The sequence below is a fragment of the Corvus brachyrhynchos genome, unplaced genomic scaffold (assembly GCF_000691975.1).
Source record: "Corvus brachyrhynchos isolate BGI_N302 unplaced genomic scaffold, ASM69197v1 scaffold525, whole genome shotgun sequence".
NCBI classification, from domain to species: domain Eukaryota; kingdom Metazoa; phylum Chordata; class Aves; order Passeriformes; family Corvidae; genus Corvus; species Corvus brachyrhynchos.
In genome coordinates, this window is record NW_008238341.1 from 238,808 (window position 1) to 256,994 (window position 18,187).

At 46.0% G+C, this 18,187-nt stretch overlaps 1 protein-coding gene across 3 annotated transcripts in view; it reads right to left on the minus strand.

The window, feature by feature from the left end:
* TMCO4 (transmembrane and coiled-coil domains 4) overlaps positions 1 to 18,187 on the minus strand; it is a 46,553-nt gene that overhangs the window by 6,720 nt on the left and 21,646 nt on the right. For all 3 annotated transcript variants that reach the window (XM_017735090.1, XM_017735091.1, XM_008634305.2), the window contains 6 exons: positions 17,834 to 17,953; positions 16,356 to 16,520; positions 15,739 to 15,875; positions 14,184 to 14,268; positions 10,474 to 10,591; positions 7,496 to 7,613 (listed from right to left, as the gene is read on the minus strand). In XM_017735090.1, the coding sequence (XP_017590579.1) occupies positions 7,496 to 7,613; positions 10,474 to 10,591; positions 14,184 to 14,268; positions 15,739 to 15,875; positions 16,356 to 16,520; positions 17,834 to 17,953 (743 nt within the window). The remainder of the gene's footprint in view (positions 1 to 7,495; positions 7,614 to 10,473; positions 10,592 to 14,183; positions 14,269 to 15,738; positions 15,876 to 16,355; positions 16,521 to 17,833; positions 17,954 to 18,187) is intronic.

Sequence of the window (18,187 nt, forward strand, 5' to 3'; positions counted from 1 at the left end):
CCTTGGACACTGCCAGGGATCCAGGGGCAGCCACAGCTGCTCTGGGCAACCTGTGCCAGGGCCTGCCCACCCTCACAGGAAACAATTTCTTGCCAATATCCCATCCAGCCCTGCCCTCTGGCACTGGGAAGCCATTCCCTGTGTTCTGTCCCTCCAGGCCCTTGTACCCAGTCCCTCTCCAGCTCTCTTGGAGCCCCTTTAAGCCTTGGAAGGGGCTCTGAGCTCTCCCTGGAGCCTTCTCTCCTCCAGGATGAACAATCCCAACTCTCAGCCTGGCAGAAAATGTCCTGGCTGTTTCCCATAGTTTTCCGACAGCTCATGGCAAAGCCGTGATGCTGCCTGGGCAGAGGAGCTGGAAAATCCAGAGGCAGAGCAGATTCCACAGCAGGAACCCAAAAACATTCAACAGACCTTGACACAGGCTGTGGCTGAATGCAGCTAGAATAGGAATAAAATTCTTCTGTTTGGATTGTCAGGAAACAATGTCTTCTCAAAGTGAGGACAGTGAATACATCCACTAATTCAGAAGCTGCAATTTAAACGGATGTATTAAGAAATGGATTCAATTCACCAATTGAATTTGGCACCTGCAGCAATGGTGCACCCTGGGCACCAGCAGTCCTGGAGAAACCAATAAAAATATATTTGAGGAAGAACTGATAGAGATGAATTTATTTTGGAAATCCTGACAATGCCATTTGCATTATTCCTCTTTAATGTTTCTATTTCTGCTCTGACAACTGAGGGAATAAAGACTGATTCTGCTGAGGCTCAGAGGCTTTGCTTTGACATTGTCCCTTCGCACAATCACAGTCCTTGTGGACAGAATAAGGCACTCAATTCTTATTTTTCTTCTCTTTTTAAAACTCACTTGACTGGTAAAAGTTCTCCTTTCATTGCAGTGATATTTTTTGAGCCAGACTATAATTTTTTCCTGTAATCATCTTTCAGCCACAACAGATTGATCCTTATTGTCACCTCCGGGGTGGTAATTGAGGGGTGTTCCCCTCAGACACCCTCAGGCAATTCCACACCAAGGCAAGAGCTTTTTCCAAGAGTTTTTTCCATCAAACTTTGGTATGTTTTGTGATCAGTGTTGAAAATTCTGAGTAATCACTGGCTTCTGCTGGATTCATCCACTGCTGAAAATCCCTGCCAGCTTTACTCTCAATTTACCTCCAGCAGTTCCAAGAGAATGACAGAGAGGAGTAAAATACAGAATATAACAAGGAAACACAGGAAGCAAATAGAGGAATCAAGTTCTGGAGGTCTAAGGGACAAGATGGAGAGCAGCTGTACATCAGTGACAACAGGCAGCACAGAATTAGGAATTGATATTCTGAATTAATAAAAGAGTCCTTGAAAGAGTTTCAAGGGAAATATGCCTTCACAAATGTCCCTCTGTTCCCAGGTAAAGCCCTCCAAGCCATCCCACTGAAGGAAACAGCTCTTCCATTAATTTTTCAACTGTTTGTGGAGCTGCTGTTGAGTATTTTTTGTTGATGCTCTCCCCAATGACCACCACTCGTTTATAAGGTGGCTATAATTAAATACTCAGTTTTTTAGTGCTAATCCAAGTAGAAATTATTTAAATTTGATGGTTTAAAGAGTGTTTTAAAAGACCCAGCATAAACTGTGCGTATAATTATCACTGAGGAATAATTTGAACATAATGTCTTGAACCATGGAGGACAAGAGATCCCAAAAATAAAGACTGGATTGATCCATGGAATTGGAATGATCCTAGAAAGGGCTTAGGGGACCCAGGTGTCTGACACCAGGAACCACAGCAGGCCACTCGTGACCCAAAATACTGGACATACTCATCACACCAGGATTATGGAAAATTTCTCAAGATTCCACATGAGAACATTGAGATGAGGTTCAGTGTCCATAACCAGAAGGATGTAACAGGACCAGCCTGAAGCAGAGGGTGACTCCTGTAACACCCAAAGGGATTGTCACCCTTCCTCTCCTGATCTTGCTCCAGGAATACACAAGATTTGGCAGCTCAAACATTACCATCTCTGCTGTTTTCAAACCACGTTCTCAGCCCAACCTCACAAAACAAGGTCACCTGAGGTTAACTAAAAGAGTTTTTGCTGCTTTTGGGGACAACAACCCGTTCTGACTCATCCCTCATGAGCTGATGGCAATAATGTGTCCGGACAAGAAGTCTTGGGCATTTGGGAAATTCCAAGAGCTGTGGAGTAGTGCAACATCTCTCCTCAGCAATGTGATATCCTACAAATCCACCACACTGGGATTTGCAGCAGGTTTAAGCCCTTCCCGTCCCCCAGTGTCACCGGGGCAGCGACACCTTCGTAGTATTTCAGTGACATTCAGCTCCTATCAATAATTCAGCTGCTCTCATTGCAGCATCTCAAACACATGACATGCCCAAGGTGTCAGCAAAGTCAGCCTTCCCCTTGATTAACACTTTTAATTGGCTGTTGCGCTGGGATTTTGTTTCCATGTTAGCTGAGGAGGTCAGAAAGGGAGCTCAAAGGGAGCAGAAAAATGATACAGAATCAGCGTTCGTTCTCCAGCAGAAGACAGGAAATTAAAAGCTGAATTTTCTATCCTTAACTCACCTGCCTGGGCTCTGTGTGGGTATTCCTGCAGAACTCAGCTGAACAGTACTTTGGGAAAACTTGCCCTGCTTTGCTCCAGGAAGGGCTGGGACGGGGAAAGCTGCCTGCAAAGCCAACAGCTACAGACCCGCTCACTGCAAACCAGGAAAGGACAGGGGGTGCAGCGCCTGCACCTGCAGGAACTGCTCCATTTCCACATGCAAAGTGCTCTGAGGGGGAAGAGAAAATCTATTGAAGGTGATTTGTGATGCCAGTTGTTCCACAGGAGAAAGACGTGATGGCATCACAACTTTGCCCATTCTGCAAAGGAATAGTGAATTTCCTCTGCTGGACTGCGTTTGATGGAAATAGGAACCACCCGGGAGTCCCTCAAACGTGGCACTTGGTCCCCTCAGCTCTTCTGAAGGAGAAGCTGCAGTCCCAGGAATTCAGCCCTGCCCAGGGTAGCTGGGGGTTGTGGACACCGTACACACTCCAGCAGGTAACGTGGGAATCTCCTGTGGAAGGATGCACATGTGTTCCAGGCACCACGGGGAAACAGGAAAATCCCTCCTGTAAATCTGCAGGAAGTTGTGGCACTCTCCTGGTTCCCAGAGCAGGGCACGTGGGAATTTGGGCACCAGCCTTGTGAAATGTGAGTCCTGTAAAATGGTTCTCTCTCTGCCTTTAGAAGCAGCTGAGCATCCCCAGGCTCCCACAAAGCACATCCAGCTCGAGCAATCCGTGTGTGCTGGAGCGAGGAGGGACATCGGCCTTTGAGGTTTGTCAGCCACAGAGCAAAAACAAACTGCAAGTTATTAACGGCCTCATTTGCACTTTCTGTTTGGAGAAGCTTTTTCACTTTCTTCCTCTGTTCTAACACAGTGACACTGCCACCACCCTCTGCTTGTGTCCCAAAGGGAAAAACATACTGAATATGTATTTAACGTGGGATTCTTGGAGCTCCCAAATCAACAGCAAGAAGGAGCACAGAAGATGAAGCCACTGATGATTCCAGGGGTGTGGAAGCCATCCCTGTAACCTCACAGCCTCACAGACAGATGGAATTGTTTCTACAAAGCCCTGCATGTCCCCCTGATGGGAGAGGGGCTCTCCCAGCTCCTCCAGGTTGCTGCCCGAAGCCAAGTTCTGCTCCAAGCTCTTGTTCCTCTGATCCTGCCCTTGGGGAGGTGACGCTGCTCACTGGGAACAAGAGAAACAACGGAGTAATGACACACCGGCAACCTTTTTTTGCCTTTCCAACTCCCCAGGGCTCTTAATGAATCTGCATTTTGTAACCACAATTAATTCTTTGCTGCAAGTCTTTGGAATACAGTGGGGAAAAAACACAATTTAATGTGTTTGGAGGAAAAAAGCCTGACTCACAGAAGTGCCAAGTCAGTTGGATTTCACAAAATTCAGACTTTCCATCTGCTTATGGTATTGATGTACCTGGCTGCCTTGAATCTGTCTCCCCTCATAATGGGAATTTTGGTCCCTTTTCTGAGAGCTGACAGGAGGGGGGATCCAGGTGGGGGTTGGTCTCCTCTCCCAGTGACAAGTGAGAGGACAAGAGGAAATAGCCTCAGTCTGTGCCAGAGGACATTTAGATTGGATATTAGGGAAAATTTCTCCATGGAAAGGGCTGTTCAGCCCTGGCACAGGGCAAGGATGGAATTTCCATCCTTGGAGGGATTTAAAAGCCGTGTGGATGTGGCACTTGGGGGCATGGGTTAGTGGTGGCCTTGGCAGTGCTGGGGGAATGACTGGCCTCAGTGGTCTCTTGAGAGCTTTCCCCCCTCACCAGTTCCATGATTCTGTGATCCATCCCTGCTCTCCACCAGACTTCCAGCCACGCATTCCCACTGCCTCTAAAGCTGCAAGTTCACCCCTGATTTCTGTTGCTGTGAAACTGCCCATTCCTGACTTGTTGCTGACTCCTGAGCCTCCCTGAAGGTGCTCCTTGAGCAGTTGTGCAATATTCAAATGTTAATTCAGATTGCACTGAACAAACTCCCCTGGGAACAAACAGCAATCAGGATAATCCCCTGCAGCTCCACGACTTCCTTGGTCTCTAACAGGTGCTGTCAAATAAATCCACGGAATAAATCAGCCCCATTGTAACCATGGGGAAGGATTTTATAACTGTGTTTGCTGTTGGGGGCATGGGTTAGTGGTGGCCTTGGCAGTGCTGGGGGAATGACTGGCCTCAGTGGTCTCTTGAGAGCTTTCCCCCCTCACCAGTTCCATGATTCTGTGATCCATCCCTGCTCTCCACCAGACTTCCAGCCACGCATTCCCACTGCCTCTAAAGCTGCAAGTTCACCCCTGATTTCTGTTGCTGTGAAACTGCCCATTCCTGACTTGTTGCTGACTCCTGAGCCTCCCTGAAGGTGCTCCTTGAGCAGTTGTGCAATATTCAAATGTTAATTCAGATTGCACTGAACAAACTCCCCTGGGAACAAACAGCAATCAGGATAATCCCCTGCAGCTCCACGACTTCCTTGGTCTCTAACAGGTGCTGTCAAATAAATCCACGGAATAAATCAGCCCCATTGTAACCATGGGGAAGGATTTTATAACTGTGTTTGCTGAGTGGGAGGACATTTTTCTCTCTGCTTTTTTACTGACAGTCAGATAAAAACCACACTAATCAAGAGAGACATGAGATGGAGGCCTCAGAGGTGAATTCCTGTTTATACTGAGGGCTCCTAATCCTCCACTCATTTGAGGATTCTGGAGCTACCACAGCAGAGAGAACCAAACTGTCTGGATCCAGTCCAGTTTTCATTATGGATGGACTGGCAGATGCCAAAAATACTGATGCTGCCCTTGTAATATTTTCCTGCCAAGCACTTTTGCATCAGCTACCCTTTATTCTTCTATCACAGCTTGTCCTTCTCCTGGCAGGACGCTCACAGGGACCTCCAACAAGGGCATGTGCAGGGATGCAGCTGGTCTCCATAAACACCTGTATCTCTACATACCTCTAAATATCAATGTGTATTTTTCTGTTATGCTACTGCACTGTACTTGCAGCAAAATCCATCTTTGCTTTCTTGCCACTTTAAAAAATATTGCCCCTGGATATTTCCTTTGCCATCCTTGCTCCTTTTACTTCTAAGATGTTCCCCAGAATGCACTGTATTTCCTCCCATGGTCTGGAAAATGGATCAAGGCAATGACACCTACTTAATATACATTTTTCCCCCCCAAAGCTTTGCAGTGAGATGAAGGAAGTGTCAATTCCTTCTGAAGGAGAGCAGCACTGGGACTGACTGCCGGCACCAGGCAGCCGGGATGCAGACACACAGCTCTGGGAGATGAGCAGAGAGTAGCTCTGCAGACATTACTCACTCAGCTGAAATGGAAATCCTGCTCCTCTGAGGGGAATGGAGAAGCTGCTGTGATCCAGGCAGGGTAAAGTGTGCAGGGCTCTGGGGGGTTTCATGCTTCAGGAAGCAGAGGGTCATTAAAAGGAGGGTCTCTGAAGAGAACCCAGAAAGACAGGGGTGACATAGACTGACTGACAGGAAATGTCACCCCAATGCCACCACCTGGCATCTTGGGCCATTTTCATGCCAGCAACAGATGTCAGAGAGCAAATGAGTACTGGCAGCTCTGGGAACGGTGAGAAAATGGATGTGGGAGTGTGTGGAAATGCTGACAGCCCAGAGAGATGCAAAGATGCATGGACCATGTTTAAAAGCCTCCACTAAACCCCCTCCTCCTGGGAAGCCCCTGTTTTGTTCCTCTAAGTGTCTGTTCTCTCCGCTCAGCACCAAGTCCCGCGTGTGTTGCCAAGGGCTGTGCAGAGCTCAGTTATCATGAATGAAATGAGCTGAGAACAGTTGGGTATTTATAGGCTCAGCAAGCTGGTGCTCCAAAAAATCTGAAAGCTCTTCAAAGTGCCTTTAGCTCCAGAGCAACACTGACAGTCCCTGCCAGGTTGTGGGGACATTTGGGAAGAAGAGTCACGGCAGGAACACTGACCATGGAAATATCCTGAGCTTTGTGCTGAGCATCTTCCAGTTTGCAGAGAGTAAACAATGAATTAAAACATTAAGATATGGAAAAAACATGATGGCACGTCCAAGATTGCCCTGGATATAGATACACAAATAAGTTCTGCTTTTTCTTCTGTGGAAGAGACAGCAACCCGGTGATGAGTTTAAGATAATTGAGTTGAACATTGCTTAGATGTATTGCCAGATGTTCCAACAGTGGCTTATCACTAATGACACCAGATAGCTTTGAGGAAGCTGAATGTTTCCCAGATATACCAGTGATACTCTCTCCCTGTTTCCTGGAGACACACACTCCAAAAAGGCAGCAAGACCTGGCAAACCAATTGCTGCTATCACAGAGCTTCTGTAATTCCAAACCAGTTCCGGCTCCTGCAGCCCCAGGGACCAAGGTACAAGGGCCAGGAGCCTGTCCCTGGATGAACCTGAGCAGTGTGGAAGGCTCCACCAAGATAAGATAGTGGCTTACACCTGCCGTGCAGGCGCGTGTTTGAGATCCACGTTTTCCAGCTGCTGATCCCACCTCCCCCGGATCCACACTCACAGGGGCTGGGACCAGGCTTTTTCCAGCCCACACCATTCCATGACTCTGTGACAGCAATGCCCTTGAGGAGTAAAGCATTTTCTATCTCCAATATGAGATATGTTGGAACCAAAACCCCCAAACATATCCAACAGGAGAGGTAGATTCTCATTGTTTTGCTCAATGCTGAGTGCTAGCTGGGCCAACAAAACCCAGAGGGAAGTGTGGGTAAGAGTTCCCTCAAAGACAGGAAAGAGGGACAGTGTACCTGGAGGGGCTCTCTTCAGTCCCTAGCTTCCCCTGCACGGTGAGTGTGGTGTTACAGTGCTGCAGGCAAAGGATGATGGAGAAAAAATGAGAATATGAGAACTTACCACAGAGGAAAGGTCCATGTTCACCATCCTCCTGTCATCCAGGTCGACTGGCTGGAGGCCTGCAACGTTGAGCTGGACAGAGGAAGTTCTGTAAACAAAGCTCAGCAGCCCGTCCCCCCTAGAAGCAGAGAAGAGTGGGAATAAATCCTGTTGCCCAGCCAATGCAATGTGGAATCAAAGAATTCCATTCCAGAAGAGTTTGGGTTAGAAGGGACCTTAAAGCTCATCCTGTTCCACCCACTACCATGGGCAGGGGCACCTTCCACTAGACCAGGTTGCACCAAGCCCCATCCAACCTGACCCGAACACTTCCAGTGCATTACTACTCAGACCATGAGGAGAGTGGAAGGGCTGGGAAGCACAGTGATGTCTGGAGCAAGACCTGCTGCAGGTCTGTGTGATGTAGGAATCACACCAGGAATCACTTGCTGGATTCAGGGCAGGTTCCTGGGACACAGGGGTGTAAGCCTGAACTGAATGCTGATCCATGGGTGTAGTCTCTTTACCTGCAGGGAGTTTAAAAATCTGACCCTTCTGTTTATTTCTATGTTTGCTTAGGGATTGCATATTGACGTATTTCATCTTTTCCATGTACTGATAGGTTCTCCAGCCCATAAAGCTGTAAAGGTGATGAGACCTACAACACTGATGTTGTGACATAAATATTGACTGTGAAGCTCCTGGGAGTGCTCCTGATTTATAGGTACTGTAGAAATACATGGCTTCAGTGACAGAACTAGGAAGAGTTTGCTCCCACTCTAAAGCAGTGCCATAAGTCACTGTGACAGTTTCAGGGTAGACCATGGCATGAGGAGAGAAGGAAACACAAAACTCTTCTGTGCTGAGCAACAGCATAAAATCTGGGCACTGAAATGCCACAGTGCTCTATAGAGCAGACTGAAGTGGGACATGAGTGGGATTTGTGCTCTGTGATGGCACCAGGTGAAATGCTCCTGCACAGGTACCCATTCCTGGCTATTCCCAAATAATCCACACTAGGAGTTGTAAGTAAAACCTTTACAACACATCCACATTGCTCAGGCGTGGGTTCTTTCAGAAGCTGAGCCAGTCCAACTGATTTGGGTGAGGTTTCCCCCTGGGAATTTGTAACCCCTCTGTTAAGTGGGAGGGGACAGCTCCGACAGCTGACAGGGCTCTCACTCGCCCTGTACCTTTATTCCAAAACCAAAGAAGAACAAGGACTGAAGCTCAACAGCTGGGCTCAAATCTGATCTTACAGGAATTCTATCCAGTGTAATTCATCCAACCTAAATAGAGTTACTCCTGAAGTGACAGAACGAGGCCACCCTTTGTACAAGCGAGAGACCAGAGAAATCATAATCAGGTGAGGCCTTACTACACAATGTTTGTATAATCTTTCTCCCATACCTCAATCCTCACAGAAATTACCCATATCTCTCAATTCCCTCCTCTAGCTGCCCCTCATGTTACCTGAATAGCCCCTATTACATGTGACACACACATACTGTATTTTATTCCAACAGCCAGGCAGGCTTAGAAACTGTAACAAGATCTTTTGTGTGTGTGTGTGTGTTCTAGGAAATGGATACACTGAGCTTCTTACAGTGAAATTCAGTTTTGTAGAACACAGGGAGGAACAATATTTTCTGGGTAAACTCAGTTATATGCAATGATTTCTATCATTTATGGCTTCTTGGAGGAAGTCAGAGGACTCCCAGGGAGGCAGCTTTTCCTTATGCCACATGAAGAAACACTGCAAGTGGTGTTTACATCCAACATCCCTGAAAATCCTGGGATCCAAAGAGGACAAAAGCAACAATTTCCAGCCTAGCTGAGAGATGGGATCGATAATTTGTTGTTTTAACCTTGAATACTTTTAAATCATTGATTTAATTCCTCTTTCTGAGTTAGAACACTCTGCTAGAAGCACGGTAAGACAATACTTCCCCACCTTCCACATACGTGTGTAGGCATCCATATGGATGTGTGCATGGAAAACGGCAGCAGCATTTTCAGCTGCCCTTGACCCGAGGGCTCACAGCTTTATAAACTGTCTTGACTTGCAGGTTCTTCGCTAATCTTCTTGCCTGGTTATTTCTCAATTTATTTCCCCATGCTCTTAGTCTTCCCTGCTTCATTCCTTGGTTTTAATTTCCCCTTATCTAATTGTGCTGGTAAGCAGTATTCCTGCCACAATTATCTTCCAAGACATAGTCATTAGGTTTGAAGCTGTCACTTGAATACTTAATAGCTTTTCTGAGATTGCTTCAGCTGTTTCAGACCTCTGAACCTCCCTCTTCTCACCCAGCAGCTCCCACAACTCTGCACAACAGTAGTCTGCTTTTATTTCTGAAATGTTTTTAAATGTGGTTTTAAAAGGCTGGTATTTGTTTTGAAGGCAATCTTTGTATTCTTTCACATCCTTACTAAATTTGCTACAGCTATTCCAGCTATTCTTCCCCTGTAAGTTACATATCTTGTTCATGTGGACTATCTTGACCAGAAACCCAGTCCAGATATAAAAACCTTCAATTTGCTTGAGCTCCTTCCCTTCCATTGTGATTTTCACATCTTGTTCCCTATAAGCAGCCGCAAGTGAACTGCATCTTAAAGCTTTTATAGATTCTAATTCCCATTCTTTAAGTCAGCAAACTTAACTGCTGTATTTATAGTCCTTCACATAAAGCTGAGATTTAAAGGGGCTTTAGAACATACCAGATTACACACACAAACACACTGACCCAGCTTTAGGATCCCTCTATGAACAGGACCTGCTTGGGCTTCCAGTGTCACAAAGAGCCAAGAGCTGGGTCAAACAGCCTTCAAGTGTCTCCTGAAGCTGTTATCTCCAGTGGATCTGAGGGAGAGACCTGGAGGGATGAGGCTCTGGCACTGCTGAATCAACGTCCTCACCAGCACTCACAAGGTGCTTGAAAGGGGTAAATAGCCCAAACCATTCCCAGGCTAAGGAGGCCGGGCACTGAGCACACACTGACCTGCAGTAGCCGTTTATGATCCTGCCCGACACCACTCTGGTGAGAGCTTTCCAGTGCTTGGCTTCTCCTTCCACTGGAGCTCCCAGTAAGACGACGTCTTCAATGATCCCTTGTGAGTCTGTTAAGGTGAAAGCAGAACAGCTCAGATTTAGAAGATGGATCAGAAGATATTCTTACATGAAGTGTGTTCAGATGTGTGCTACAGAAAAACCATTGTTTCAGTGGCTTCAATTTGAAAGACAGGAACACTGGAAAGGAGGATCATAAATACAACTTTGTATACATGTGAAGTGTCCACAGATCACCTGGAGCTAGTAAATGTGAAAAATCAAGATCCTCAGACAGTGCAAAGGACCAGGCTGATGGCAGGAGGGAGAAATGGCCTGGCCTCTGCCCAGGAAGACACTGTTCAAGCAGCAAACCTCTGGAAAAGCTTGGAAACCTCTGGAAAGGTTTCTGCAGGCTCACTGATGTGAGCACAGAGCTTTGAAACAGGTGAAAGGGTCTGAGATCCCACAGAGTGAGCAAATGTTGTGATACGTGAAGCATGAGGAACCCTTCCCACAGCTGATTCTATGAAAAACATGACCTGAACATGCAAGAGAAAATCCCAAATTGTTAATACTGATTTGGAAGTAGCAACAACAGAGGCACTTGCCAATGCACAGTGAAGATCTATCAGACTGATTTCCTTCTGCTGTAACCTGAATGCCCAGGGCCTGATTTGCCGAACAGCAATGTTGACTTTTAAGCATAATAAATCTTCCTCACTTATCAGAGAGCTGCAGCTGGGCAATTTCAGAAGAAATAATGATGGAATGAGAAATATTGGGCAGCTCTGCTACTTCTCCTAAACTGCTGAACAATATATCAGCATCTTCCATAAATCTTTGTAAAGAGAATTAAATGGAAGACTCATGAGCATAACATTCCAAATCCATGCCCTGCACCTGTGGGAGACCAGGCTCCCCAGACCTGAGCTAAACCCAACATTTGAGGGAGAGGTGCTGCCTGGGTAGACTTTTCAAATGTAAATCACTTAGCTTCCTTTCCCTGAAAGCAGTAAAGGATTGGAGCTGCCTGCAGTGCCTGGATCCTTCTCCATGGTGAAAATCCCGGTGCCTGACAAATCCAAATGAGCTCTCCTGGAATTATTTCTTATTGCAGAGCAAATTTTTCACCAATCAAAGAGAGCAAAGAGCAATTCAGTTTTGTGAGTCTAATCTGTGAGCAATAAAGCCCTGTTCCCTTAATCATGGGCAATCAAAAGGAAACCCAGAGCCTTACTAACGGGAAAGCTCGTTCCAACCAAGGTTCTAAATTCCACGGCCATGGTGTAAGCCAACCGAATAAACAAACAGCTAATTCATCAGGATCCTGAATTTTTAGGCAAGGTGTTGGAAGCTTTTGTTTCTCCAGTCCTTTGTCCAGATTATTGCTTGCTCAGAACAACAAAAAAAAATGTTTAGCCTTGGCTGCAAAATGCTCATTTTCTTTGAATGTTGACAGGATAGAAACCTGAGAACAGATCACTGGCCTGCAGAGCAGCTGAGGCTCGAGATAAATGAAATGTATTTCACAGTTTGTAAATCTTTTAGATTATGAAGAACAATAAAGTCTGCAAAAGCAGTGGAAAAAAATTAATTCATTAACCATTTAACCTCACAGAGAGTGGCTAATGAATAAGGAGTTTTATAAAGGAAAGTTTCCAATCAAGTCCAAGCAGGTGGGAACAGAGTGAGAATGCCAGGCCAAAATTAAAACCTGATTAAGATCATTTCTCAGAAAAGGTGTGGAAGAAAGAAGCTGTTCCAGAGACCATAACCAATCCTGGGAGCTGGGCCTTGCTGTGCCCTTGGGATGCAACTCACTGGGAAAGGGAAGGTACCTCAGCACGTTAGTCCTGACTGGACAGAGAAGAGGGCTGGAACTCAGCTCTGGCTGTGTACAGATGTTCCAGGGCAGAGCTGGCAGCAGCACTCCCAACACCTGAGCACAGCAGGGATCCCAGCCCAGCGGGGTACTGGTCACAGGAGCTGTGATCAGTACCAAACACCCAGTGTGTGACACCTCACTCCTGTCACACACAGCTGGGTTTCAAGGTTCAGGCTCTGGTGGTAACAGCCATTCTCAATTTGCATTCGTTTTCTAAATTGCTAATTATTTATTAAAATGCATGGGAATCACGATGAAGAAATCAGAGCAATGATCTTCCCACGCAGTAACGTGTCTCTGATGGCTCATTTACTCCAGCTTCTGCCATAATGTCATTTTCTGGAAACCTGCTGAGCTCTGGCTCCCAAAGTCATCCGTGATGAAATATCGAAAGGTTATTGCATTGCTTTGCAGAGAAGCATTTGAACAGAGTCTGAGTCCCTGCCGTGGTGTTTCACTGGCCAATCCATCATCTGCTATTTGTCCTCAGAAATGCCACTGCCATCTGGATACAGAGCCCTGCATGACAGGGCCGTGTGATCCTTTCGTGTGAGACATCCAAGTCCAAACCCAAATCAGTCTCAGCTGTCCCAGGTCCCAGCTCCATTCCTTCTGTGGCTTGCTCTGGAATGTGCCTGTGAAGAACGCCTTGGCAATCTGTGCTAAACATGCTGCTTTTCATCTCACAAACAGCTCAGCTTTCAGAACTCAATTAAGGAACTGAAAAATCAGTGTATGGTGGGAGCTGCTCTGATACATCACCATGATACTTGGATTTCTTTGGAGTGGCAGCCAACCTTCCAGACCCCTAAGGATTTCCTTCCTAAGCTATGGGCTCATGTTATTCCAGAGTCTGCAGGCTGAAATAAAAGCCTGGAAATACCTCAGCCCTTGGCATCCTCAGGACACAAAAAGTGTAGATCTAGGGCCAGATTAGGATCTGGGTGCTGGCACCAGTGTAACTCCGTTAGGCTCATTCTGGATTTGATTAGATTTATTTTGAGAACAGAATTCCTGTATTTGAGGACTTCCATTTTAAACCAGAAGTGAAGTTCTGGCACACAGCTGTCAGTGCTGACCTTCTCCATCCTCACTTGACCCACCTACTTGGACTTTACTGGACATTTCCCTTATAAAATTCCCTATTCATGATTTATTGTGAAGCTAAATGGTTAATGAGTTAAATTGCTACGTGGGGGGAAGGCAGGCTGCACACATTCACTGCTGACTCAACTCCAAGATACAATTTCCATCAACTGATCATAATGATTTTACTCTTCTTTTTTGCCTAAATTAAAAATAGAATCTATTAATAAACAGAACCACAATGGGTAATAAATTGACAGATGGTTTTATACTTGACTTTGGGGGAAAATTACCATGAAAATAGCAGATGATAGTGGCATTTCAGTGACTTAAATGGAAGGCAGCACTCAGGGAATCAGATACGAGAGCTGCAGAGAGCTCCCAAGAAAGGCAAATCCCTCTGCCGGGATCAGGCAGTGTGTGGGCAGCTCCAGACTGATCACAGATGTCACCTTGTTGTTTACAGACCAAAGTGACCCACTGGAACCCCTCAAGTGAAGACAGTGGATTTCATCTGCTGGACTGGGGGAAATGACAGCAGAATTTGACTCCAAAGGCATTTAAACCTCTTTTTTGTTTGTTTTTGTCCTATCCTAAAAGAGCCAAGCTGTGTTCTTCCTCTTGGAAGAAAAATTTCTCCATCAGGAGTAAGGAAAATAAAAGAAAAAAGGTTAGAAGGTGAATTTTACCTTTTTCTTGAGCCATTTCCTGCAGGCAGAAGTAAATGACTCTGGCACCCAGGCTGAAGCCAATCAGTGTGACAGGTCTCTGGCCCTGAGAAAGAAGGAAAGGAAAAAATGCCATCAAATGGTGTTTTCTCTGGAAAGAGAGACTGGGCTTGGGATCCCCAAGAGCCTGAGACACAGAGCACCTGCTTGTGCATCACCTTTGAAATACTGGAGTGATTTGGTTGGTTTCAAAGGGATCAGGTCTCCTCAGAGTCATGCCCAGTTCAATATGGAGAATTCTACATATCCAAGTATTTTGTATGTTTTGATCTTCAGAAAATCAACCGAAAAAAATCTCATGACCAGCAGTTACAACAAAGCAGATGTTTCAAACAGAACCAAAACAGATGCTGTCACTGGTTTGAAATTCCAAATGAAAACCTTCTTCAAGGAACAAAATTTTCCTAGAAATGTTTCAATAAACAGAAGAAGAAGCTGTAACACAAAAATACTGACCACGTCCTGATTTCAGGCTGAGTGACAGCAGCACCATGCGATGGTTATAAAAAATGATGGGGCTTTTAAGCTCTAAGCTTTTATTTTGAATAGCCTAATAAGATTTTCTGTAAGATCAAAGGGAACCTAATCCTAACATCAATGAAAAATGGTGTTTGTAATATGCAGGGAGCAGGTGTGTGATGGACACCCCAGACATCACATTAACTAGTTTTAGATTCTCCAGCACACTGGAATGTGTGTTTTCACAACAGCAAATGCTTAACAGGCAGGAACAAATGCCCCCGAGCAAAACAAAGGGCTTATATGAAATAAAGTTTATTGAGCTTTCTAGGATTGGATTCTCATGAGAAATCAAGTTTGTTCCTCCTCTGCTGTTCCACCTTGCTGGGACACACAGCTCTGGGGCCACGGCTCCCCTCGGGCTCCTCTATAATCAACAGTGACTGGTGTGAGACAAACATGTGGGCAGCAAAAACCAGTGCTGGGCCAGCAAATGATGGCAGGCTCTTGAGGGGCAGAAATGTCTTTTTTCAAGCCTTTTCAGAGAGACTTCCGTCACTTCTGTCAGACACCAGCCCATTCCCCTTCTCTGCAGGCAAAGCCACGGCTCACTGGGCGTTGGCTGCCACCCACTTTTCTCTCACATGGTTTTGCTGGTGCCTCTTAATGATCAATAAATATTTTTAAAACTCTGTATTCTCCTTTCCTTTTCACCCAACCTCACTTCCTGCTCTCTGACTTCCACTAGGTGAGTGGGCCTGGCTGTGACATGGTTAAGCCACTGATCATTTACGTCCTGGATCTTGTCTTCCTCATTTAGAAAAGCTTTAGGTTAAATGGAACAAATCTCAAGTGGATTTCTCTGATCCACTTGGGACTTCCTCCTTTTCCCCAGTGAGCCAGATATCTGCTGGTCACCTTCATGCAGCACTGAGTTTTTGTTTTATTAATTTTTGTCTCCCATGAAAGATGCCATGTAACCAGCATGACTATCAACCTTCACCCCCTGGGCCAATTCCCTCCCAGCCGTAATTCCTGGATAATTCTGGCTGGTCACCTGCTGTCGGCTGAGCAGGATATGTGCAAGGTGTTTGCCCACTTCAGCAGAGCGATGCAGACACACTCCCCAGGGGTTGTCAATGACACTGGCAACAGTCAGGAGCGATGCTGGCCAAGTCAAGGCTGTCACAATCCCTGCAACACACAGAGGTTTCTTAGAAAACACCAAAATCAAGAGAGTTCACTGAAGTTAAAAGCTAAGCCTAGCAGCTTTTGTCATTTCCAGCTCTTCTTTCCCAATAGCTGTGCTGAGAAATGCTTTGCTGGACTAAAGATAAGAAAGAATCTGATGTTCTGGCGGGGGGGGGTGAGTGTAACCTGTGTGTTTCTGTACAGCAGTAAATGGTGTGATAACATGGAGAAATGAACAGTCACACGTGAAGGAAGGTGTTTCCAGCTGTAACTTTAACAGAATGAAGCAATGACACAGCAGCTCAGTAGGAAAGTCCAGGAAAGCACAGCTAAATTACAGGTGTGGTGGAGGTCACTTCTCAGGTCACTTCTGGACAGTGCCAGCACTGCCTCCTCCAAAACATTCCTTCTTTAGGAAAGATCCTCTAACAGTGAAACTGCCCAAGAGCCACTCATCAGATGTGATACAATTTAGTTTCTTACCTGACAAGACAGTGAATTTTAGGGCTTCTTGAGCCATCATGTTCACAAAACCATTCAGCAGGGAATCCAAGGCATTGCCAAGCTCCATCAAGTACTTGGATTCCCAGGCCAGGCAGTACTGCTCACTTGAGTGCAACATGCTGCTCCACGGGGCTGTGAAGCTCCCTGGGAAAGGTGCAAAGATGGAATTCATGTCTGGAGAACACAATGGCTGATTTTTGGCAAGAGGAGCCCAAGAGAGGATCGGAATAGAACCTGCAGGACACTGGAATATTCTGGCAATGCTATTAATGACAGATCAGCACTGAAGGGCAGAGCAGAACTGTCATCTTAATTTATTAAAAGCCTTCCCACACTGTTCCTTCCCCAAACAATGCAGGCAGGTTGAGGCAGCTGCTGATCGAAGTGACACAAGATTCCCACAGTGGACTGTCATATTTGGGGACACATGGATTGGCAGCTACTGGCAACTCCAAAATCACAAAGTGGCAAATTGCATAAAATTCCTGTCCTCAGTTCCTCTGTCTGAAGGAGTGTGTACACACACTACAGACACTGCTGTAAGGAGGAAAATGGATGACAACCCTAGTTTTGCTCTTTAAAACATCCTAGCAGATTGCTAGTTATGGAAGAAGAATGTGTGTCATCTGTTAACTCCCTTTTAAGGGCAAACAGACACAAAAAGGTTCCTGGAGGGACACACTTGCCTCTCTAACCGTGCCTGGGAGCCCTCCAGCCCTGAGGATTTGGACCTCTGGCAAGCAGATGAAGAGAGAAGCCAAAGCCCAGCACTGCAAAGTGAAAGGAACTTCCCTGTGACAGCAAACTGCAGCCTGGCAAGCGACAGGGTGAGACATCCTTCTGTGTTAATGATAGCCAGAGTTAATTATGGTGCTTCTCAATGAACTGGCAGCTGTTCAGTCAGGTTGCACATCAGCAGACAGGTGACATATTTTATATGACAAGCTACACTGGAAAATAAAGCACTACAGACCTTTCAAGGTTTCCCCTGTAAGTCACCTCCAGAGTGCTGTGCTTAACAGGATTGACTTGACAGAACTTTCTTGCCAATAAACCTCATTAGCTGGCAGATACAGAGAGAGCAAAACCACACTGTTTTCTGTTAATTCCTGGAGGATAAACATAAGGTCTCGGAGACATTTTGTACTAGTGCTGGCAATCATCTCCCAAACAGACCTTTTCTGGCAAAACCTTCCAACAGTTCCTAACAGAAACAATCCTGCTGCGGCTGCTCCCAGTCCTGCTATCACTACCAACTTAATGCCCTCTTCTTTGCCTCTGTTTGCCTGGGATTGCAGATTGGGCTGCAAAGTCTTATGGTGACAACTGACATGGTTCAGTCACCATGCCATGGAAATGTGGGGCAGACATGCTGCTTTGTGAGCACAAACACAGCCTGAAGTGGGACACGGCCATGGCTCTCTGAGGTCCCCTCTGTTTCCTCATCATGTTCTTACCATATTTGCCAGTGCACAGCCATCCAGTGATTGCTATGGTGATGTGGAGCTGCTTCCCTTCAGTAAGTGGGAGGAATTCAAACTCTTCTATGGCTCCCACACGTTTCTTCATCTTGTATCCTACACACAGCCAGGAAGAAACACACAGCTCAGAGACGGCACAGAAAGGACACACTCTGCTAACAGAGTTCGTTAAGGAATTAATTGGGTAACCTGGAGAGGGTTTTTTTCTTTTCAAAACCCTCAGTCAGTCCATGCATTACTTACAGCTTGGTAAGGAGCCAACATGATCCTTCTGAATTTGTTTGATCTGAGGGAATCTAGCCGAGGGGGATTTTTGCTGTAACAGCTGCT